General features: G+C 42.2%; 2 protein-coding genes across 5 annotated transcripts; one reads left to right on the forward strand and one right to left on the reverse strand.

The window, feature by feature from the left end:
• Window positions 1-8,191: 8,191 nt before the first annotated feature.
• On the reverse strand, window positions 8,192-9,063 carry LOC121990452 (60S acidic ribosomal protein P1-like). Its single transcript, XM_042544583.1, has 4 exons — window positions 8,900-9,063; window positions 8,689-8,812; window positions 8,507-8,601; window positions 8,192-8,420 (listed from the first exon to the last, which is right to left on the reverse strand). Exons 1-4 carry the CDS (start codon window positions 8,966-8,968, stop codon window positions 8,367-8,369), a joined length of 342 nt encoding a protein of 113 aa, XP_042400517.1. The 5' UTR covers window positions 8,969-9,063; the 3' UTR covers window positions 8,192-8,366.
• Window positions 9,064-9,349: 286 nt separating this feature from the next.
• LOC121993265 (vacuolar protein sorting-associated protein 32 homolog 2-like) lies at window positions 9,350-19,115 on the forward strand. 4 transcript variants are annotated; one of them, XM_042547992.1, is made up of 8 exons: window positions 9,350-9,517; window positions 9,702-9,874; window positions 14,568-14,667; window positions 15,720-15,805; window positions 15,914-16,005; window positions 16,313-16,427; window positions 16,500-16,689; window positions 18,841-19,115. In XM_042547992.1, exons 2-7 carry the CDS (start codon window positions 9,803-9,805, stop codon window positions 16,683-16,685), a joined length of 651 nt encoding a protein of 216 aa, XP_042403926.1. In that variant the 5' UTR covers window positions 9,350-9,517; window positions 9,702-9,802; the 3' UTR covers window positions 16,686-16,689; window positions 18,841-19,115. The 4 variants fall into 4 exon arrangements, with proteins under 4 accessions (XP_042403926.1, XP_042403927.1, XP_042403928.1 ...); XM_042547993.1 differs by having other exon boundaries at window positions 9,706-9,874; window positions 18,869-19,115; XM_042547994.1 differs by having other exon boundaries at window positions 9,727-9,874; window positions 18,869-19,115.
• The last annotated feature ends 6,148 nt before the right edge of the window (window positions 19,116-25,263 follow it).

The raw sequence follows: 25,263 nt of genomic DNA on the forward strand, positions 1-25,263 counted from the left end.
AGGCTCTGCCCTCTCATATTGATACGGGCTCCGCTTTTATGGACTTCAAAGCTTATCCTCCCTCGTTCAGGGTCGAGCTATCGCCACTGGTCTTAGACTAGAGTATTGCCACCGACCTCGGATCGGAGTATCGCCAATGACCTCCTGGTCGGCTCTCTAGACTCTCTCCCCAACGCGAGTTATAAGCGAGCATGCTCTTGCGACCAACGACCTCCTGGTCGGGCTCCAGACTCTTGCCCCAGCGCGAGTTATAAGCGAGCATGCTCTCGCGACCAACGACCTCTCGGTCGGGTTCTAGACTCTCGTCCCAGCGCGAGTTATAAGCGAGCAAGCTCTCGCGACGAACGACCTCCCGGTCGGGCTCCCGACTCTTGCCCCAGCACGAGTTATAAGCGAGCATGCTCTTGCGACCAACGACCTCTCGGTCGGGTTCTAGACTCTAGCCCCAGCGAGAGTCATAAGCGAGCATACTCTCGCGACCAATGACCTCCCGGTCGGGCTCCAGACTCTTGCCGCAGCGCGATTTATAAGCGAGCATACTCTCGTGACCAACGACCTCTCGGTCGGTGTCCTAGACTCTCGCCTTAGTGCGAGTTATAAGTGAGCATGCTCTCACGACCAACGACCTCCCAATCGGCGTCCCAGACTCTCGCCCCAGTGTGAGTTATAAATGAGCATGCTCTCACGACTCCCAGATTCTCGCCCCAGTGCGAGTTATAAACGAGTAGGCACTCACCGCTCTCGTGTCTCACTCGCCGCTCTGGCTGACACTCATCGCTCACGTCTCACTTATCGCTCTGCTTGGCACTCATTGATTGTGTCTTGCTCGCCGCTCAGCCCGACACTTGCCGCTCACGTCTCACTCATTGCTTTGCCTCGCATTCGCAGCTTGTGTCTCACTCATCGCTTCGCCCCGCATTCGTTGCTTGGTCGATACCCGTTTTCCTTCTTGCTTGGCATTCGCATAACTGCCTGATCGCTCTGCTCCCGTTCGCGCTCGACCCACGGGCTCTACTCTCATTCTCATGTGGTCTCATATGCTCTGTGTCTATCCAGCACACAGGCTTTGCACCCACTTAGCATTCTTTCGGTCACCAAGTCAGCTTTCTCTTAGTCGACCGATCAGTATTGCCTGGTCGTCCGACCACTCATTTGTGTAACTAGACATTCTCACGGTCATCCGCTCAACGTTCTCTCGATTGCTCGGTCGGCATTGTCACAGTCGTGCGCTCAGATCTGCTGGCCCGTTCTCTTTCCACCCGATCAACATTGCCTCTGTTGTCGGGTTGGCACTCTTATGGTCGCTCACTCGGCATTTGTCCTATCGTTAGTTCGGCATTCGATCGATCACCTGCTTGGCATCCGATCGACATTGTTGTTCGTCGCTCAATCAGCACTTGTCCTACTCGTTGCTCGGCTCACTGGTTTCATGCCCACTCTGCTCATGACTTTCTATCCCTTGCGCCTTTGATTTCACGAGCTACGCTCCTGCTGTTTTCGGGTTTCATGCCCGCTTGGCTCATGGGTTTTACTCCTGTTTATTTTTGATTTCACGGACTATGCTCTCACTCAATTTTTGGGTTCCACGCCTGCTCGACATCGTGCGACATACTCTCGATTTCCTAGTCGACATCAGGTCAGTCATTTGCTTTGCATCTTGTTCAGATTCGTTTGGTTGTTCGTTAGCCACTCGCTCAACATTCTCTCTGTTACCCGGTCGACACTTTTTGGTCGCCTGGTTGCATTTTACGGACACTCGGTCGACACTTTTTGGTTTCCCAGTCGTGGTTTATTGTCGTTCAGTCACGCGCTCGGCATCGCTCGCCTAGCATCTCTATACCCAATCGACGTTCTCTAAATTTTCTGGTCGACATTTTCTCAGTCGCGCGCTCGGCTTCACTAGCTCGTTCTCATTCTACCCGATCGACATTATCTCTATTGCATGGTCGACATTTTCTTGGTCGTGCACTCAGCTTCGCTCGTCTATCCTCTTTCCACCTGATTAGTATGTATCTCTGTTGCTCAGTCAACACTCCTTCGGTCGATTGCTTGGTATCTTCGTAGCCACTCGATCGATATCGCTCGGCTATTCACTTTGTTCCATTCGGCCTATCGCTTAACGTTTCTCTTAGTCGCTCGCTTGGCTTTCGCTCAACAACACTCGGTCGTTCGTTTTGTCTCGTTTGGTAGCCCGCTCGGCATCGATGTAGTTTTTGGCTCAATGTCGCTCGACTATCTGCTCGGTATTGTTCGGTCTCTCGCTTGGCATTCGACCAATTGCCTGCTCGGTATTATCTTTCATCGCTCGCTCAGTATCATTTTCGTCACTTGTTCGGTATCGCCACAACTATTCGTTTGATGTTATACGATTGACCTAGAGATCTGACTCCACATTCAGGGGCGATCCTAGTTTACGTTGGACTTGGTCTAGTTAGTCGGACTTGCGTCTGCTTCGACTAGACTTGAAGGGGAGACTTGTGATACAGATATATCTTGAGGACCCCAGTGGAATTAAGGAGAAAGGGGAGAGTATTTTGGTAAAAACACTGTTTAGGGCATAAGGGGGGGGGGGGTATGAAGTTAGCACGGTTCACGGGGGAAAAGGGGGTTGGGGGTTTATTTTTTGCTCCGTCGCCACAACAAGCAGGAGGGAGCTTATGCTCTTCGTCCCAGGATCTCGTCGCCACCACGATCACAGGGAGGATGCACAGCCATCGGCATCGGCATCTACTCCGGCACCATCCTCCCTCCTCGTTTCCCTATTCAAGGCTGCCTTCGCCATTTCCGCCGACGCCAACAACCACCTCCCTCTCCACGCTGATAGCACACATACTGCCTCCCCTTCTCTCCCTTCCGACATCCACAGCTACTTGTTGGTAGCCTTCTCTCCTTCGCCTGCAGTTGGCCATCGTCAGCACAACGTTGCCGCAACAGACTCATCCATCTCGTAGCCCTCTCGGTCGGTTAGCCCTTTGCTAATTAGCCACGCAATTTGGCGTCTCTCCCTCCTCAGCGATATCCTCCTATCCCTCATGTGGGAACATAGCTCCGTTTGCTAGCGTTGTTCCATAACCCCCGGCAAGCACTCCTCAGCCGTCGGCCCCGCTGCCGACACCTCAGATTTGTTGGTCCGGTTCTCCGACTCTCAATACGCATTGTCGTACGTCTCCGATGTCGATCGGGCCCCCGAGCCTTCGCTGTCATTATGTTCTGACCTGACTTGTGTGATATTCTTATGTTCCGGCCTTCGTGCCGCCATTGTCTCCCGGCCTACGCACTGATGTCTTATCTCGACCTGCGTGTCAATGTCTTATCCCGGCCTGCGTGCCGATGTCTTATCCCGGCCTACGTGCCGATGTCTTATCCTGACTTGCACGCCGATGTCTTTTCTCGGTCTACGTGTCGATGTCTTATCCTAGCCTACGCGCTGATGTCTTATCTCGATCTACGTGTTAATGTCTTATCCCGGTATGCGTGCCAATCTCATATCCCAGGCTATGTGCCGATTTTATATCCCGGCCTGCGTGTCGATGTCATATCCTGGTCCGTGTGTCGCTGTTAGGTCCCGACCTGCGTGTTGTCTTCCAATCGGATCTAGGTCGTGCTCGACTAGGTGTCGTCAGATCTAGCTCTTCATGTTGCTCGGAGTCATATGCTCTTCCGGGTCACAACAACTCGAGCATTGTGCCGACCAGCTCACCAATCCCCTTGAGGGCGCCCCCTGGGCCAAGGTACGTTCTCCGTACTCACTCTACATTCATTTCATCTTTATACGTCTTAGTTTGTTACTTATATACTTCTTGGATCTATCTCGAGCATCGGGGTACCAGAGACCAGACAACCCGATCACTAGCTGCAGGTAGTGTTGACCGGAGGACTTCTGATGACTTGGTCAGCATAGAAGTATCTCAGCATACCCCCCTCCGGGACATCTCGATTCGGTCAATATTCCATCTACCTCACCCGGTGGTAGGGGTGTCAATTCGGGTGGGTCGGGTCGGGTTGGGTCGGGTTGAGTTTTTTTTTTTTTTAACCCGACCCGAACCCAAAACACCTAAACCCGAACCCGAACCTGACCAACCCGATCAACCCGAACCCGACCCATATAACCCGAAAATTCGATTCAAAATGACTTTTTTTGGGCTATTTTCCCTATAATTCTTCATTTTTTATCTCAATACTTCATCATTATCATACAAACATGATATTAATATACATAAAAACAACTAACTTTTTAAAATAAAATTTGATTTAACCCATAAAACCCTATATTTAAGTCAACCCGGGTGAACCCGAACCCAACCCGACCCAATCCGAAAATTTTTAACCCTCCAACCCGAACCCGACCCGAACCCGAAAAATGTCCAACCCGAACCTGATTTTTTTCGGGTCGACTCGGGTTGGGTCGTTGGGTCGAGCTCATTTTTGACACCCCTACCCGGTGGTCCGTCTGACTCAGATTTCGAGCAGGATCAGTGACCAATTAATATCGAGCTTTGGCATTGTGACATGATCATCTTGTAGTCTATGTGACTAACGTGTTCTATGTGACCGAATAACCTTTTTGGATTGACTTAAATGAGTGGGAGATGTTGGACATTGCATCAGTTGCAACGTTAAGAAGGACGTTGCATCAATTGCAACATTAGGAAGATGAAGGGGGTGTCTTTTCACCTCCATCTTCCCCCATTGAGTGCCATCAAAGCATCGGTTTATAACCGATGCTTGCTTCCTATATAAATTGGTGTTTAAGAACAGTCAAAATAGAGGTGTGCGACGGTGATCAGTGTGTGCGCAGTGGAGCGATGGTGGGTAAAGGGAACATCTATTGAGAGGGATTTGACTCGTGAAATTTGAAGGGCTTTTCGGTTTTAATTCGTGATGACACTTTCGACAGCAGTAACATCATCGCATGCGGCTTCTTCGATTTCTTCTCGGTAGATCACTGTGAGATGTTACATGGTTAATTTCCTATTTGTTTCATGCTATTAGGAACAACAAGTAACACCAACAATGTCAACATGTAGCTGACAAGCTCAACTTTGTAGGACACCGAGAACGGATGCACCGATAAATCGACATCAACTACAGATCCGAGTAAGTGACGAAAGACATCATCATTAAATACTTATATGAGAAATGATATTCATCTAGAAAATTCTTAAGGATAGACACATAAATGATGGGACCCATCATTTCACTTTTTGTGGGTCCCATCATTTATGTATCTATCCTTAAGAATTTTCTAGATGAATATCATAGCTCTACTTATATATATATATATATATTCTTTTATATATATATATTTTCTATAGATATACCATCGATCCAACTAATTAATAATTAAACAGTAAATCTTTAAGACATATATATAATTATTTTTCACATAATTAATTTTTTCTTCTTAAGGTTATCTTTTATATAAGGACATCATTAATTTTTTATTAATTTTTTCATATTTAAAGTTAAGTGTTATTTTTTATATATAGGGGACAAAATAGAGGACAGATCCTCTGGTCCGCAATTTACGGATCAGGAGATGGTCCACTATTGTAGACCCTTGATTTAGATGGACCTTATCAACTTAAAGGTGGACTTCATCCAAATCAATGGTCCTCGTGCAGTGGACCAACCCCTAGTCCGCAAATTACGGATGAGAAGATCCGGCCCCGACAAAATACTACCGGATAAAAGCTACAAGAGGGTTAGAAATGATATTCATCTAGAAAATTCATGTAGAAAATTTTTAAGAATAGACACATAAATGATGTGACCCACAAAAAGTGAAATGATGGGTCCCATCATTTATATGTCTATCCTTAAGAATTTTCTAGATGAATATCATAGCTCTTTTTTTATTTTTATAATTAGAATATTTGAATCAATAAAGAACCCTTTATTATAAATGAATATTATAATATTTCCATTCCTTGATAAATCACATATATTAGAGAAATACAAACATCTAAACTAGGGACATTACCTGGTTCAAGATTTTTCTCTATCTCGAACAACTTGAGAAAACAACCAGGCTTAACAAGGAGTTCATATAGATAGGTCATGGAAGCACCTGAATTTTGTTTTTTTAGGCACTTGGATCATAGAGGAGTGTTAATACCGTAGGTACTGATTGAGAAATTATAGATTGTAACTACTTGAGGGAAAAGCAATTGATAATCCGTTTGATATGGAGTAAAAAGGGAAAAAAAAATAATAAAGGACCAAAATAAATCATTATTTTGCTGATCTAAATTTTAATTTTGAATGTTGATCTAAATTCTAATTTTGAATGTTGAAATTATTCTAAGCGAAATATCCTTATTAAAAAGTAACCTCAGACATCTAGATAAAAAATGAAAAGCTAACCTTAATTAAATATGATCTATATATAGGTCAAAAATCTTACTTCTTCTTGAAAGAAAAGCCTTCACAAAATTTCAAGGTTCCAAAATTCACTAAGCGCTAATCGGGCACTAGACTAGCGCCTATGCCACTTAGGCGGGGTCTGGGCACTGCTAGGCCGATTCTATGGAATCAATATAAATTACATAATAAATCACATTCTATAACTCCAACGCAATAACATCAAATTTAAAATGAGTACAAAATGACATAATTAATAAAATATCACAAATTTATTCTACTTTTCTTCATAATTTAATAACTTATTTTTCATCGGACACAAACTCAATATTATCATTATGATCCTCCTCTTCTTCTTCGGATGCAAAATCATCCTCGTGAAATTCTCTCAAATTCTTTGGGATTGTTTGATGAAATGATACTTCAAAAGGATGAGCCTTTGGCCAACCTTTAATTCAAATGCATCCAAATTGCTTAATTGAGGAAAAATTAGACAACAAATTTGTATTCAAATCGATTTTTTTAACCTTTTAACTCTCCGATTTCTCAAAAATATAAACTTCTTCATTCGCTTTGATATCTCCAGCTTTGATTACTCAATACAATGAAGATGAAGTTTGGTATTAACCACTAGGGTAAGCCAATAAATCGATTTTCTTATTGGATCAAAATTTAGGGCTTATAAAACTTAAGCTTAACATACAAAAAAGATTACATTTAAATTTTTTAGATTGTGCTTTAAATTTAAAAGCTCAAATTAATAAAAATCATGAAAACCCTGTACTATTTCCATGATGCCTAGATGATTCGACCAATTAATCGACGCTTAGGGCTGCAAAATTGCGCCTAGATGCCAAGGCTAGCCGACAAGGCTGCCTAGGCTAGCCGATTAGCATGTTTTCGGTGCGGTTGGTGTATAGCACCTAAGTTGACTTTTAGTACATTACAAAATTCATATATGCACCCACATAAACAAAAAAAAGATAGCAATTCTGAAGGAGATAACCATCCAAAAACTCATTCCATCACCCTCATCAAACCAAAAAAAGATCTAAAATTTTAAATTGATAAACCAAAATTAAATGAAGATAGAATAAAGTTTATCATTAAAAATATCTTCATCATCAAATGACATACAATAAAGTTGGAGTAAAGTGTTGGTATAGCAAAATTACACCAATACACACATCAAAGGCATTACAAAATCCAAGAAGGAAGTTTATAAGCTATTGTGATTATAAAGTTAGTACTCAAACATTTTAATATACCATCTAAATCCAAAATCACTAACATCTAATGAATGTCATCTACTATTTGCATGCAAAAAAATGATGAATGCAGATACTTCTAGTGGATGGATGAAATAGAAGAAGAAGCACAAGACTTCAACAACTTCACTTTCCAAGTTGAAGTTAAACTTTCAACAGACATGTAAGTTTTTTTATTTTTGCTTTTCATTTTTTGTCTAAAAGTCTGAGATTACTTTTCAAAAGTGTTTCAGTTTGAATAATTTGAACATTTAGAATTAGGATTTAAGTCAGCAAAATAATGAATTATTTGGGTCATTTACTATTTTTTTTCTTTTTGACTTTAGGTCAAAGGAAATTAAGTGTTGTTGTTTAAATATAAGGGGACAAACTGCTACTTGATAGAAAACACAGGTGCTACTTGATAGAAAACACAGGTGAGCTTAAAGTTATTTAGCCATATTACAATGATATCTTCTAAAATGCCTAAGAGATAAAATTGATAGATAAGGTATTCGGCATAAGTGGCATTGAATCAAGCAAATAGAACTAATCAATTCATAAACCAACCAACAGGAAGATTATGAAAGTAGATTAACATTGAATATAACAATTCAGTGGGAAAATTCTAGCATTTTGTCAGAAGCCAGTGACATAATAAATGATAAATCCTCAAGAAACATTTGGTAAAAGAAACAATAAGTGTTATCTCATTCTAACAGGTAATAACAGAACGAAGCCCTCTAGTAGCACTCTCTAATCAAATAAGCTGAATCCCATGTCATCATCACTTTCTTCCTTCGGTTCCTCCTGCATTACAAACACAAAAAAGTGATTAAAGAGTCTCTACAGCATAATGCGAAAGATATGAATCCAGTTAAACAGAAAGCTCTCACCTTTTTATCCTCAGCAGCTTGTGCAGCGGCGGCAGGAGCGGCACCACCAGCAGCGGTAGCAGCAGAGACAGCAACCGGAGCACCACCACCGCCGCCTGCAAGAACATACAAATGGGATTTGTTAAAAAAAACATTAAGTAATAAAACAACAATAAATCAATAAACATAACAAAAAGTCGAACCAGATCCAACGCTGAGGATGAGGTCATCAACGCTCCTCTTCTCGAGGAGCCTGGCAAAGAGGGCAGCCCAGTACGATTCGATGCCCACGTTGGCGGACTTCACCAAAGTTGAGATTTTCTCTGACTGCTCCATTCACGGAGGTAATGTGTGAATGGGATAAATCACGAAGATGAAGATGACAAAAAAAGGAAAGTACAAAAAGAGGCGAACCGTGATGGGGATGCCATCGTCGTAGAGAATGAGAGCGGCGTAGCTGCAAGCGAGCTCCGAGACCGACATAGCAACGCTGATTCCTCTGAAACAATGGAGGAGTGCAGCGAAGAAGGAGACTGCAGAAGTCGGCGCTCGGTTGAAGTGCGCGAATGATATATAAGGGTAAAACTAGGGTTCCACTCGGGGCGTGGGTAACGTGAAATGGTGTGATAGCAAAACAGATTGGCTTGTTACCAGGCCCAAATTGGCCCACTGTATCGTATTCCACCAATAGGGCGTTAGAAGATGATGGACTGTGGCCGGCGCGAATTAACTCTCCTGGTCTCGGGCTTATGGCGGGCTTGGGACCCCACTGCGGGAAAGGTCTGCACCTCCGCCGTACGATTAGGCCGTATTGAATCTCGACCGTTGGTTACCGTTTGTATTGAGAAAAAGTCCGAGGACGGATATCGCCATTTATAATAATTCCATTTGGATGATCTCGACTACGCGACGCGTCTCTTTGATTGCATCGGCGTCGATCTCTCCTGGAAGTTTGCAGGAGCGAAGAGGGGAAGGAAGTTATCCCCCAAATCCGATCGATCAATCGAGGCTTGGAATCGGCTCCTTACGAAGGTTGATCAATCGTTTTTCCCCTTCTCGATTCGCGTAGTTTTTTATTTTGAAGAATTTCGAACGAATTATTTGCTGACAATTTATCTTTTTCCTGCCTTGCTTGATCTCCTTTCCGCCGATCTGTAATCTTTTATAAAAAGTAATAGTTTGATTTTTTTTTTAAATTTTTAAAATTTTTGTGCAGATAGATCTTACGGATCTTTATCTAGGACTTTGGACCTGGACGAGGGATTCGCGGCTAAAACTTTGTTTTTGTTGAGGGCGGTTGTTTAGGAGCCGGCTAAGATGTTTACTCGGCTTTTCGGAAAGCCCAAGGAACAAACCAATACCTTGGCCACTCTCGATAAACTAAATGAGGTTATTGATTTCTTCTTCCTCTAGTTTTGATTCATGTATTATACTTGATTGATTGTTAAGTTTTCATGAGGCCTGATCCTGAAAGCGTTTATTCGATTATAAGTCAAAATAATTACTTGTTTCTTACCATTTCAGCAAACTGGGAAAACAATTGGTTGTAGCAGACACAGAGAAATTGTTTGATCCCTTTATTTATGTCGATTTTCTTTTTTGCATCCTCCAAATGCCCTGATCTTGGTATGTTTAGATACATGAAAACAGAACCTTACTCTCAGTGTTATTTTTACTGATTTCTTTTAAGAAGTACCTTTTCTGCTAAACCAAGCTAAGTTTTATATCCCTTGAGAGTGTTTCCTGGGATGTACTATTGCGGCAAATGCAAGTATTTCGTGCATTTTCTTGAACTCTTCCCGATTAAAATAGGAATTTGAGTCACCATAAATCTGTATAATTATAGAAGAGGCTCTTCAATCTGGGTAAAGCATCTTGTCTGTGTTTTCAATCTTAAGCTGAATGAACAAGTTTTTTGACATGTAATGAAAGAATTATGTAGGAGGTTTCTTGCTCTTCAAGAGTTAGAGCGTTAGACCATTTAAACTTTTTCAAGATTCTGGTATTTTGTTCCTCAAGCTAATGGTAAAAAAGAAAGAAGCTAAGGCTTTCCAGATTTGAAGAAAGGAAACTAAATGGTGTAATGGAAAGGGAGAAGATACCTAAGGACACATGGACTCCAAGAAGAATGATGGGGTTCTCCATACAGAAAAGAATTTAGGTGTTCAAATGTGATAAGAGAGTGCAATCAAGGATTTCGATACCATGTAGTTATCAAATTCTGTTGGCGTCAAGAAGGACAAGAGAGGCATTAAGGGGTGTTGAAGGTACTGGTGAGGTGCCTAATGGATAGATTCTCGGTGATTGATTCATCATCATCATCCACACTCATAGAGTTGTAGATTGCCTATATGTTGTTCATATAGGCTTGGAACCAACATGGATAGTGTTATAATGAGTTATAATGGTTGGGACACACTGTGGCATACCTAAGGACACATGGACTCCAAGAAGAATGATGGGGTTCTCCATACAGAAAAGAATTTAGGTGTTCAAATGTGATAAGAGAGTGCAATCAAGGATTTCGATACCATGTAGTTATCAAATTCTGTTGGCGTCAAGAAGGACAAGAGAGGCATTAAGGGGTGTTGAAGGTACTGGTGAGGTGCCTAATGGATAGATTCTCGGTGATTGATTCATCATCATCATCCACACTCATAGAGTTGTAGATTGCCTATATGTTGTTCATATAGGCTTGGAACCAACATGGATAGTGTTATAATGAGTTATAATGGTTGGGACACACTGTGGCATACCTAAGGACACATGGACTCCAAGAAGAATGATGGGGTTCTCCATACAGAAAAGAATTTAGGTGTTCAAATGTGATAAGAGAGTGCAATCAAGGATTTCGATACCATGTAGTTATCAAATTCTGTTGGCGTCAAGAAGGACAAGAGAGGCATTAAGGGGTGTTGAAGGTACTGGTGAGGTGCCTAATGGATAGATTCTCGGTGATTGATTCATCATCATCATCCACACTCATAGAGTTGTAGTTTGCCTATATGTTGTTCATATAGGCTTGGAACCAACATGGATAGTGTTATAATGAGTTATAATGGTTGGGACACACTGTGGCATACTAACAAACATGTGATGGTTTCATGTAGGCTTGGAAGTGACATTTGATAGTCTTATAATGGGCTGTAATGGTTGGGATACACAGTGACACACTAATAAACTCGTGCAACACTTTTGATCAATTACTTAAAGTTCAATCCTTTCTCGAAGAAGTTTCTGTTAATTGTTAACCACATTGTTTAAAAAAGAGGATCGTGCATTTGCATGCCCATATAAAGTAAAGCAATTACTAGTTGTTGAATCTGTGTATTGTGCAGAAAACAACAAATTGAACATGTGTACAATTTGGGCCATTTAATCACATGATGTTTAGTTGATATATTACGGCTAATTGTGATGGTTAGCACTTATCAGTACAAAGTTCTTTGTCCTTCCTCATATGAATTGTGACTTAGGGTATGTTTTCTAAGACTGAAAAAGTTAGGGAAAGAAAAAGTGGGCTGCGCAATGAGGGTGAATAGCCATTTTCTCTTGTTTCCTTGAGAGGAAAATTATCATGGGGGATAAAAATCCCAAGGGAATCAAATCACCCCTTTTCCATAGAAAATTGTTTAAGTCAAAGAAGCAGAAAATATATTTCTTCCTTTTTCCATCGAAAACTGCCAGAAGCACACAAATGGGCAGAAAATGTATTTATTCCCACCTGGACACTTGTGAATCATGATCCCTAGCCTTTCCAAGCAAAACCTATTTTCTCCTATTGCATTCCAATTGATACAGGTGATGGCACATGCCTTCTTCACACGGTTGTGTTCCCAATTCACACGACATAGGCGATGATGATATTTTTATTCTCAATCCACATGAAGATGGTGTATGTGTTCCCAATCCATATGATGATGGCTGTGGTTGGATTTTTCAATCCACGAAATGCAGACTTTGCTCTTCCCAATCAGACGACTCTCCTTGATGGTGTGTCTTGTCTTACGTGTTTTCTCCAATCTAGCTTTCACCCTTTTCTCAATCCAAGTTTTTCTTCTTGACTACTTTGAATGTATGAACATCTCTAGCTGGTGTGTCTTGTCTTATGTGTTTTCTCCAATCTAGCTTTCACCCTTTTCTCGATCCATGTTTTTCTTCTTGACTACTTTGAATGTATGAACATCTCTAGCTGATGTGGGAGGTGACTGGTGACCCTTGGCAAACAAGATAGGTCTATGACACTGGTTAAAATTACAAGAATGGGCAGCAATGAGTTAACTGCGAGGGTTGGCTATGCCGAATGAGAAAAGTGGAGTTTCGGGTATGCAACTCTATGCAGATTGATGAAGGCGTTTTGGGAAAATCAATGAATATTTGGTTCTTTTCAGTCCAAAGAAATGTAAGAAAATAACTCCTACAGATTTTAATCCCTTTCCATAAACTCAAGATTTGATCCTTGTCTGTGTAACTTCACAATAATTATCCATGATGAATGTAAATTTTTTCTGAGTTTTTTCCTTTCTCCCTAAGAAACAGACTCTCAAGTAAAGTCTTTTTTTTTTCCTAAGAAAAGATCCTAGAGCATATACAACAAATGATCCCAAATAAGAAAAGGCAAGAATGCTCTATTTTTAATTCTGTCCTACAATTTCAGTCTAAAATTGCACCAAATGTCATTGTTGAACCTTGAAATGCTTAACATGTTAAATCTATACATTTCATTGTTTTTTATTTTTTTACTTGAACAATATAGAATTTATTTAAATATGATGATGAGATAGTATGAGATAGAGCCCAATAACTTAGGAGGATCCATATAGCCGACTCCACCTAGTGGAATAAGGCTTGGTTGTTATTGTTTGTTTAGTATTGCAAAATTAAATGCTTTTCCACGAATCATTTGAATAAGGGCATAATCAAACAAGAATCTCAAAATACACAGTTTTAGATAAAGAACTCTTGAATAAAAATTGCATGTTTTAAACAATCATGAATCTAAAAATATGCTAATAAATATTATATCATATTATCACGTAGAATATGAAATGAGCTATTCTGGATGCAGTACACAAACTTCATTTATTATATAAATGTATGAACTATACAAAGAACACAATAGTTTCAGTTTAATTACTCAATCAGTTACTAATTGATTGCAATAAATTAGTCTAACCAATGCTAATTACTGCAGCAAAAATCCCACAACACCTCTTTTATGTTCACCACCCATGGGCATGCTACTAATGACTTGTAGCACAAGATATTGTTGATTCTGGCCATTACTTAGTGCTTATCCCTCATAAAGTTGGTGCACTCCCGAAGGAATTCCTTCTACAAAATTGAGCACTCAAATTGATCCAATTTGGCTCATTTTTCGATCATTTTTTGGATGGTTTTTTCGAGGTTTTTTGGATGGTTTTTCCCTAGGGTAGAGAAATCTATCCAATTTGAGATCCAAAGCTAGGAATGCTCTAATCTGTAACTCACTTTCACGAGAGGATTTCCTTTGAAATGGATCGTGACCCCACTTTCTCCCCCTCGGGGGGATTTCCTAGTCTAGACTGACCCTATATGAACCCCAAGGCCAATGACAGCATCCTTTGTTGGTGGTTCACAATGGCATATGTTCACGGAATCGAAACATTTGTTGTTGAGACGTGTTGCTGTGATGGGGAAAGATGCATTGAGCGAAGGAATTTAGATGGATGAGGGGTGGTTTTTGCGTGACAACCCTCCCCAAACAATTATCTTTTGAAAGACCTAACCCTAAGATGAGGGGCTAGTTATCTTTTGAAAAACCTAAACCTATGTTTGGAGGAAGGAAAATGTTGCATTACAAATTATTAGCTAACAACTACAAGGTATATTAGACTCAACTTAGGCCCTAACCCTGAAATATCTAATGTGGGACCAATATCCCCATGACTCGTACTACCTAATACTCTTGACACATAAGTTCTTATCATGTAAATAAATGTATGTTCCTTATTCCTAAGAATATTTAGTTCCTTATATGAATATTTTATGCTTACTATTGTTGCATTAATTCTCAATAGTTCTTTCCTTGTACATGCTTTAGACACTTGAAATGCTTGAGAAGAAGGAGAAAGTTTTATTGAAGAAGGTTGATGCGGAGGTTGAAAAGGCTAAGGAGTATACCAGAGCAAAGAATAAGAGAGGTAAACATCTGAGTCTGATTGTGGAGTTTCTCGTATTCATACTTGATAATTTTGCCAATTTAAGTCAGTAGCATTTCTTTGTATAATCTTGCAGATAAACATTAGAGAATAATATTTGTGCTTGATGGTGAAGTTTTTAGTTTTCATGTTTGATAATTTTGCTAATTTAAGTTACTAGCATGACCTTTGTCAAATCCTTGATAGACATCAGCTACTTTATCTGTTACATATCTTAAACTTCTATCTTAATTAATAATTTTGCACATCTTAAGATGCATAAGTATTTTATTTTGATTGAGAACACTTAACATATTAGATTTGATTGAGTCTGTTGGATTTAAATCCCACTTTCTCCTTTGGGCATCATTGCAACTATTTGATATGTGGATCTTTTTTTGTTGTTGTGTTGGTGTAATCTTCAAGGAAGTGAATGATTTGTGTTCTGATTCTTTGGGCTTCCTGTCCTTTGGCCCAATTTCCACTGATGATGTGTCTTCTCACTATATTATATATGTTTTTTATTTACATATAATAGTAATGAAACTGGGTAGGATTTTAATCTCCCCGTTCATTGGAAAAATGAAATGTTTGATATGTGGATGGGGTTTAATTAGATTTATGGCAATGAAGCTCTTGCACAAACTTAATACAGTTATTTTCATAGCTAGCTTAGCTAAGACACAATATTTTTACATTTATTTATGGTACATAGAAACCCACTTGAGTCGTTTCTGAATAAAATGTAATCCTGGGATTTTCTTGCTTCTAAGATAATAGCTAACGCCATGGCTCTATTTCTTGATGTAATCCAAGATTCCAAGGGACATATTTGATTATTCTATCTGTGATTTTTCAAAGGATATGTATGTTAATACCCTTGGGATAATTTTTTATTGACAATTTTATTTACCTTTTTAGAAATTTATATTTCTGTAACAGCATATGAGAACTGAATATTTATGTTTGTGCAATCACTGCTGCCTTTGATACTCACCATCTTATGTTTATTTGCTGTGCTAACTAATGAAAAACTGTGTTTTCACCTGTATTAGCTGCTATACAATGCTTGAAGAGGAAGAGACTTTATGAGCAACAAGTTGAGCAGCTTGGCAACTTCCAGTTGAGAATTCATGATCAGGTACCACTTCAGCCTGAAGATGATAAGTTAATTTGCAAAAGATGAGAAATTCTGTCACTAAACATCACAGCTATGCTGAGTATTTGTTTTATTGCTTTGGAATGCAAGATGATAATGCTGGAGGGTGCAAAAGCTACTACAGAGACAGTTGATGCCTTAAGAACTGGAGCAGCAGCAATGAAGGCCATGCAAAAAGCAACGTAATTCATTACATTTTTGTGATGAGACTTAGAAATATCCTTTTCTTGCTATTAGATTGTGCATGCCTTTCCAAATGACTAGTCTAAGATTGCTTAGAATGTTATAGCAGTAAGAACTATGAATGTCTTAATGTCGCATTCTCTGAATTTTAGATTAGTTTGAATCAGTTTATTGTTCCTTGATGTTTTGCTGATTTTAGCTGACTTCAGTTTTTATGATGACTTTGGCCATTGCATTTCCAGCCTCTTTTATTGCTTCAAATTTTGGGTACTCATGGGCTGTATTGTTGTTTGTTTTATCCTACAGTAACATTGATGACGTTGATAAGACTATGGACGAGATTAATGAGCAGACAGAGAACATGAAACAAATTCAGGAAGCATTGTCCACACCAATTGGAGCAGCAGCTGATTTTGATGAAGTACACCTCCTCATGTTCTATAGTTTACTTTGTTCTTGATGTCTTAACATTCAATTCAACCTTTCTGTTCAGGATGAATTGGAAGCAGAACTAGAAGAGCTTGAGGGAGCAGAGTTGGAGGAACAGCTTCTTCAACCTGCTACAACTGCTCCTGCTGCTCCAGTCCATGCTCCTGCTGGTAGAATTGCTCGACCTACTCAGAAAAATACTGCTGAAGAAGATGAGCTTGCTGCTTTGCAAGCTGAGATGGCAATGTAGTCAGGTACAATGATCCTTACAAGTTGCAATTCTCTAATGTATGCATGTCGAATACTTGTATGAAAATTTTATCTTGTTTTCTCATGTTCTAATCTTTTCTAACTACTGTTAACTTCATGTCAAATAATTTGGAAGTGCTGTCTGAGAAGGGAAATTTTGTTACTTTATGTCCATGTCTTGCTTGGAGAGTCTCTTTTTTCACGTTGGAGTGGTTGATGTTTGTGAGGTGCTTTTAAGTTAGTTGATATTGGTGCTGTTCTGCTTAGTGGACATGCTGCTCATTTTTGAAAACAAAGAAACTGTAACATTCATGCTAACTGAATGACTTGAATAGTTTCGTGTAACAGTAATGAAATAAAAATATGTTTGGATTCCTCAATCCTTGGTGATAGCTCGAAGCTGTGATGTAAGAAGGGAATAGGGGTTTAATTCCTCATTAATATCCATTCTACTCCAATATGTTTATCTCCATAGATTAGTGGAAGCGTAACCTTTGACTGATTCTTAGTTGCAATGTAATGACGACAACAACAACCAAGTCTTATCCTATTAGGCGGGGTTGGCTATATGGATCTTTCTACGTCATTGGATTATATCCTCTATTATATCATCATCTATATTTAAATAAATTTTATCTTGTTTATTGCTGCAAATTTAAATTTTCTTTGGTCTTCCTCTTTTAATGTATATATTTTTCATAGTTTCAGATGAGTGAAATTTCATGTTAACTTACACACATGTTTTCTACTCATTCGATTCGACCAGAAAACACACTTTCACGTGCAATGGATCTTAAATCCAAACTTTTTTTTTTACAAAAAAAATCACTTCAAATCTTTTTTAATTTATATATTTGTTTTAATCTTTAGCAAATAATTTTTATATTTCCCCCCTCTGTTTTCTTATGGCAAAGGAAATGGCTGGATGGAAAATATTTCACAATTTTTTTCCTGTGAGTTTTTTCCCTTGTCCTTTTTCTTTCCACTGGTTCCTTCTGTTGTAAGAAACAGCATTTTCCAGAGCTATGTCATTTTGTACTTCATGAGTTCAAAGACATCTTCAACTTCATTTCTAGCTAGTAATATCCTTACCCTGTTTTTATGAAGTGTTGGTTGATAATTCTATTTTATTTATTTCATTTTCTGCTTCATTGTCAAGTGGTCTGCTTTTGTGTTCTCTCTTGCACAGCAATTAGCTTTAACATTTTGTTACAATTCTTCTTATTGAGGAAACTGATGAATATCCTTTCTTTATCTAGTCTATTTGTGTTCTGCCAGACATTCATTTGAATCAATAAACAAAATTTCTCTCTACTTGAAAGCGTAGGCTGTCATATCTTCTTATTGTGGATCTTCCAGCCAAGGAAATATTATAACTATCATGACTACCTCATTCCTTCAATGATTCTAGTTATTCTATCCAATCCTTTTAGTGAGTCGTGACTATTGTGTACTGCAGCTTCCTTGTTGATTTGCTTCAGTAGGCTACAACATCATCAAATATTTTTCTTTCTAGCCATTAACGGAATGGCTTCCAACTTCAATGCTGACCTCCTGGAATTATCTTGCTGGAAAACACAATCATCAACCGTCCATCTTGAATTATCTTAAGCTGTTCAGTACTACTTGCTGCCCTGATTTTCTTTTCTGTTTGATTCCATGCATAATGTTTGGACAAGATTGGGCGATTGCATATTTTTATAAAATTGTTTTTGTTCTATTTTTTAATTATTGTTGTGGCAAGCAGTGAAGGCCAGATTTATTGGTTCCAAATTTTGGTGCTGTCTTTAAAACTAAAGGTCCACTAGATTTCAACTACAATGTTTGCCTATTGGAATTAATTTTGGTCACTAACCTTCCATCGAGTCATTATCTCTAATTGTTCAATTGCAACTTGCTCCCATTTTCTTCAATTACTTGCAACTCTCTGCTGCCTGTATTGTTTGTAACTCCTTGATCACAAATTAAGTCTCGGCAACTTAATATGGACATTTATTCTACTCCATTTTTTTTTAATTAAAACATTTTCTTCACTTGCAAAACGATAGGTTTCCTCTTCGATCAACATTGCCTATAAGTTTCTTATCATATTATGCGCACAAGTATCTTGTTAATGATGCTGATATCAAACTAATTCTTCTGTGTCATTATTTCAGTGTTTGGAGTGTTTTTATTCTTCTGCAGGCTTCTTTATTCTACTGTGAGAAAGTGATGCTGAATAAGTGAAAATGACTTGTCCTTCAAGGGACGGTGGAAAATTTGAGTTGAAAATGCAACAATACAGTCTGTATGATAAACTGAAGTGGTTAAAGAAACGAGTTTGCCATTGACTTAATATTATCTATTTGTGGTTCCTTGTGTCTATACATACACATTCTTGATGTAACTATTGAACCACTATGCTGTACCCTGACAGTTGGTGTGTTTATTAGCTCTTTTGCCGCAAAAGTTTACATCGAAGGGCCGGCCCATTCACTCGAGTGTCTAAACGAGTTGATGGTGGAAATTTTCATATTTGGATTGACCTTAACTGCCCCTCCAGAGTGTGCAATCTCCGCCTGTTAGCAGCGTAAAAGTCTTTTCTTTATCATGTATTCAAAGTTGGACAACAAATTATTCAAAGCACGCACTTGAGTGTGCATCAAATCATGCATCCATCAAACTAGATAACTTGTTTCATTTATAGTCCCTTGATGACCATTTTGGTTTTTTTTTAAAACCTGAAATGATATGATTGGAGTCATATATAAATATAACTAAGGGGGAGTGGTCTGACTTTAAGGAGTGTTATATTTGTGAATTGGCCATTAAAGATTTTTTTTTTTGTTTAAAATATCATTTTGATAGCAATAAGCTAAGTTTGCGAAGCAGTCTTAAACCCAAAGCTTTTCTTAAACTTTAGCTCCCCTTTGATCCTAGATATTCGTAAAATCTTGCACCTCTAAATCAGGCTGTTCCAAATAATGAATTCAATGAAATCACAGAAGAGCTGTACCAATTGGAACAGTGTGCAATAATACAAGTCATTAATGCGTTACAACAGTTTAGACTCATCCACTCTCTAAAAGGATAAGAATACAATAAATGCATAGAAAAGGATAATTGATAGAATGACTGGTACCCAGTTGTAAAACAATACGACGAGCAACTTTCACAAGCAGCATATTTTCTGCAAGATTGCATGTCTAGTGATACGGTTGGTGATGGAGGCCCCCAAAAGGAAAGGGGAGAAGGGTCAAGGCCATATGACGGTCAAAAGTCAAGAGGATGTGGCAGTCAAGACGACTTGACGGTCAAATAGTCAAGCTGACGGGGCAGTTAGAATTGAGCATAGGGGATAGTCGGGTAGCCGGAAACCCGACAGACTTGTTGATTAAAGGGGATAAGCAGTAGGAGAACGAAGGGAGACGACAGGCGAGGTACCAATCACAGGTCAGAATCAGCAGAGCTGAGCAGAGTCAGCTCAATCTACAGGCCTGCGGTAGAGGGCCAGGAAATACAAAGCATAGAGGCAGGTCAGAATCGGCAGAGCTGAGCAGAGTCAGCTCGATCTACAGGCCTGCGGTAGAGGGCCAGGAAATACAAAGCATAGAGGCAGGTCAGAATCGGCAGAGCTGAGCAGAGTCAGCTCGATCTACAGGCCTGCGGTAGAGGGCCAGGAAATACAAAGCATAGAGGCAGGTCAGAATCGGCAGAGCTGATCGGCCGAACTGAGCAGAGTCAGCCCATCCGGCATGTAATACTTAGAGGCTAGAGCCGGTCAGAAGAGGCGAGGCCGGTGCAGGTCACAATGGATCAGAGAAGCTAAGTAGTGCGGGTGCCGGGGATCTTAACGGCCCGTCGAGGATAATCATTACACACCAACAATGCGTGCGAAAGCGGAAGTTCCTAAAACGAGAAGATGCCCCCATAACCAGTAGTAGCCTGCCAGCTGTCCCCCACTACAAGACAAAATTCATGTACGAATGCGGAGGTTCCAAAATGGAAAGATGCTTGCACAACAAATGGCAGTACGATAGGTGTCCGGAACTAGGCGACAAAGCCCAGCGTCTAACGTTTTTTCTGACAGGATGGCAGGTTCCAAAAGGAGGAGGCATAAAAGGCGAGAAATCCCTCGTATGCAGGTACGCGCACACACTCTCTCGTCACTTTTTTCCACAACTGTTTTTCTTTCTTTTTCTTCTCTCTGCTTTTTTCTGGGGAAAAAGGACCTGACTTAAGCGTCGGAGGGCCTGATCCGAGGACTTTTTCCCTGGGTTTCGGTCTCTAACGTGAAGGGGGAGATCGTCTGAGTGTGCGTAGGGTCCTGCAGCAGCGTCAGCCACCCGTGGGAGCCGAATCACCTGCGACTTCCCGTCAACAACCAGGCCACCGCGACCAGCCTCCGTCCGACTCAGCCTCCGGACGGGATCAAATTTGGCGCCATCTGTGGGAATCACAACAGCCTGATCCGGAGCGTGAAGATGGAGGACTCTGGTCGAAGCTCTAGCAGGAGGATCAACGTAACCATGACCGCGGGGGAGTACGAGCTCTTCAAGGAGGTTAGAAAGCAAGCCGCCTCTGAGAAGCAAGGAACAGTTTCACGTCCCCGCCTAGCACCTGAAGTGTCCAAAGAACCAGCTCCTGCCTCCGACAGGGGCTCGAAGAGGAAGCAGCCGGATGAACCCCCCCGTGCCTCTTTCCGGGAGCCTCGCCGCAACTATCATCAAGTTGAACCCCGTGAGCACAGTCCAAAGAAAGAGGAGCCGCCGGCATCGGTAGCGGAAAGCTCTTTACATCCACCTCGGGATTCCGAAAGGGGAAAAGCTATAATCCCTGCCGGAGATCTGCCTGAAGATTCGGATGACAAGGTACCCTTCTCGGCTCAGATCCTGAGGGAAAGCCTACCCAAGGGGTACCGAGCCCCGAACATCGGAGAATACGACGGGAGCAAGGACCCGGAAGAGCATCTGAGGAAGTTCAAGAACACGGCTATCTTGTACCAATATAGTGATGCTGTCAAATGCCGAGTGTTCCTACACACCCTGTCCGGGTCGGCGCAGAAGTGGTTCGATGGATTGCCCCCAGAGTCCATCAATCGCTTCATGGATTTCAAAACGGCCTTCCTACGCCGTTTCGCCAGTAGTCGTTAAGTATCAAAAAATCGACCACTGTCTTTTTGCTCTCAAGCAGGATTCGACTGAGCCCTTGCGAAGCTACATTAACCGGTTCAGTCAGGTGGCCAACGACGTCCCCTCCGCCACCTCAGAAATATTGATGAGCGCCTTCTCCCACGGATTGCGAGAAGGGGAATTCTTCAGGGACCTCATCAAAAACCCCGCCCAAGCTTCGGATATGGTGGAGAAAGCTTCTTGCTACATCAAGGTGGAAGAAGCGCAGGGCCGCTGGCGGAAAGCCGAAGGCGGTGGCTCGGGCAGGCACCCCAGGACTGCCCCCCAGCCCGCTCAGGGAGTCAGGCCAGCTCCGCGAGTCGCCGCCGTACACGCGCCCAGGCCTGGACCAAGGGGGGCACCATATTGCACATATTATCGGTCCATGACGCACGATCTCAGTAACTGCTTCCAATTCGCCCGTGACTCCAGGCGAGCTGCGGAGCAGGGCTTGCCTCCCCCGGCGTTGGCTGCAGCTGGGCGTGCTCGGCAGACCCGGCCCGACCTAACCGGCCCATTTAACCAAACTGGCCTCGGGGAAGACCGAAGGGATGCCGGAGAACTGGAGAACCGGGGCAACGTTGCTGTGCGAGAGATCGGTATGATCTGAGGAGGACCCACTGACGGGGACTCAGGCCGAGCCCGCAAGTCGCACGTTCGGCGGTTGTATGTGGGAGCCTTGGGATGCAGCCACGAGCAGGCCTCCGACCCTGTTAGTAGCTTTGGGCCTCAAGACCTGGAGGGTCTGGAACTGCCCCACGACGACGCCCTCATAATCAAGGCCGTTATTGCTAACAGCCGAGTGACTCGGGTCTTTGTGGATACCGGGAGCTCGGTCAACATTTTATTCAGAGCTGCGTTCGAGGAGATGCAGATCGACGCCGCGGAGCTCCAACCTGTAACCACTTCCTTGTATGAGTTTAAGGTAATGAAGTCAAACCCATGGGTCAGATCAAGCTGGCCATTTCCATGGGCACTGAGCCATTGGTGCGCACCCGGAGGAGCACCTTCATTGTGGTGGATTCGCCTTCCTCCTACAACGTCATCCTGGGAAGGCCAGCTCTGCATGAGTTCCGGGCTGCCGTCTCCACTTCATCAGAAGATCAAGTTTCCGGTCGGCGAGCAAGTCGGGGAGGTCAAGGGAGAGCAGAAGGTGTCTCGAAGCTGCTACATAGATATGGTCCGGGTGGAGGCGCGCAAGAGCCGGCGGACTCAGGATGGTGGAGTACATGCTATCCAAGAAGAGCCTCTGCCTATTGCAGAGGAGCCCATTCCTTGGGAAGAAATTCGGCTGCATGAGGACAGAGCAGAGAGCATCACCCGCATTGCTAGTGACTTACCGCTGGAGCTTAAGTCTGAGCTAATACAGTGCTTGATCCGCAATAGGGACGTTTTTGCTTGGTCACCAGAAGAGTTACCCGGGGTCAAGCCAGAAGTAGCTGAGCACAAGTTGCATATTATACCCGAGGCTAAGCCAGTCAGGCAGAAGAAGAGAAACTTCTCCGCCGACCAAAATAAGATTATCCGGGCTGAAGTGGATCAACTCAGGAAGGCAGGACATGTTCGAGAGGTGCAATTCCCATCCTGGCTTTCCAACGTCGTATTGGTGAAGAAGCCCAACAACAAGTGGAGGGTGTGCATAGACTTTCGCGACCTCAACAAAGCCACCCCCAAAGATTGTTACCCACTCCCGCGGATCGATCAGGTGGTGGATTCAACTGCTGGCTGTGAGAGGATATGCATGATGGACGCTTATCAGGGATACCATCAGATACCCCTGGCTAAGGAGGATCAGGAGAAGGTTAGTTTCATAACAGCTGATGGTACTTTCTGCTATACAGTCATGCCATTTGGACTCAGGAACGCTGGGGCTACCTACCAAAGGATGATGGACAAAGTCTTTCGGAGTCAGATCGGGCGGAACGTAGAGGTTTATGTGGATGACATCCTGATCAAGTCCCCCCTGGCGTCCAGCCTAATAAAAGATGTAGAAGAGACCTGTGGGACTCTGAGGCAATATGGGGTGAAGCTGAATCCCTTGAAATGTTTGTTCGGGGCCAAAGGAGGGAAGTTTCTGGGCTATCTGGTGACCGAACGAGGGATAGAGGTCAACCCTGAGAAGGTGCAAGCACTTCGGAACATGCAGATCCCTCAGAATCTGAAGGAAACGCAGAAGCTGGTCGGCAGGATAACAGCACTATCCCGGTTCATCTCCAGATCTGCAGATAGAGCGGCGCCCTTCTTCAAAGTGCTCAGGAAAGCGGCCAAGTTTCAGTGGACGGAAGAATGCACACAGGCTTTTGAGGAGCTAAAGCAGTACCTGGAGTCCTTACCATCACTGTTCAAGCCTGTTGTGGGAGAGCTCCTTTGGGTCTACTTGTCAGCTACCCCCGAGGCCATGGGGGCCGTGCTGGTTAAGGAGCAAGACAATGTACAATGACCAGTGTATTTTTTCAGTCATCTATTGAAGGGGGCTGAGTCTCGGTACACGGCCCTGGAAAAGTTGGTTTACGGACTTGTTCTCATGGCTCGACGCCTCCGACCCTATTTCTTGGCACATCCTATTACTGTCTTGACAAATAGCACAATGGGGCGGGCTCTCACCAAAGTGGAGGTAGCAGGTCGGCTTATCAAATGGGCAACCGAGCTAGGGGAATATGATATACAGTATCAGCCCCGAACCGCGATCAAAGCACAGGCTCTGGCGGATTTCTTGACAGAAGTTTATTAGGCCGACTCGGAGGAAGTCTGGAAGATTTATGTAGACGAATCAGCTACCCATCGGGGAAGTGGTGTAGGCGCACTTCTAATATCTCCACAGGGAGATATTATGCAGCTGGCTGTACGGCTGAATTTCAGAGCTACCAACAATGAGGCAGAGTATGAAGCCCTATTGGCAGGTTTGCAAGCAGCTCGGCATGTGGGGGCGAGCAAAGTCGTGATACATTCAGATTTGCAGCTAGTAACTCAGCAGGTGACCAGACACTTCGAAGCAAACAACGAAAAGATGCAAGTTTACAAGGAAGCCTATGAGAAGATGAGGAAAGATTTCAAAGAAGTCACAGTTACCAAGATTCCCAGGGCTGAAAATGAAAGGGCAGATGAACTAGCTAAAATGGCCAGCTCTTTGACTACTTGGGTACTTGACAGACCTATAGCGCAGACCTTCCTTATAGCTCAGATCGATCTGCAAAATAATCTGGGAGAAGTAATTGATTGGAGGGCGCCCATAATAAGTTTCCTCCAGCAGGGAATTATACCCACCAACCTAGAAGAGGCACGAATGCTCAGGAGACAGGCTCATTCTTATGTTATGATTGGAGATCAACTGTACAAAAGATCTTTCTCCAGACCTCTGCTCAGATGCCTGAATACGGAAGAAGCAGATCAGGCCTTACGAGAGATACACTTGGGGTGCTGCGGTAATCA

The sequence above is a fragment of the Zingiber officinale genome, chromosome 6B, assembly GCF_018446385.1.
Source record: "Zingiber officinale cultivar Zhangliang chromosome 6B, Zo_v1.1, whole genome shotgun sequence".
In the NCBI taxonomy this organism is placed as follows: domain Eukaryota; kingdom Viridiplantae; phylum Streptophyta; class Magnoliopsida; order Zingiberales; family Zingiberaceae; genus Zingiber; species Zingiber officinale.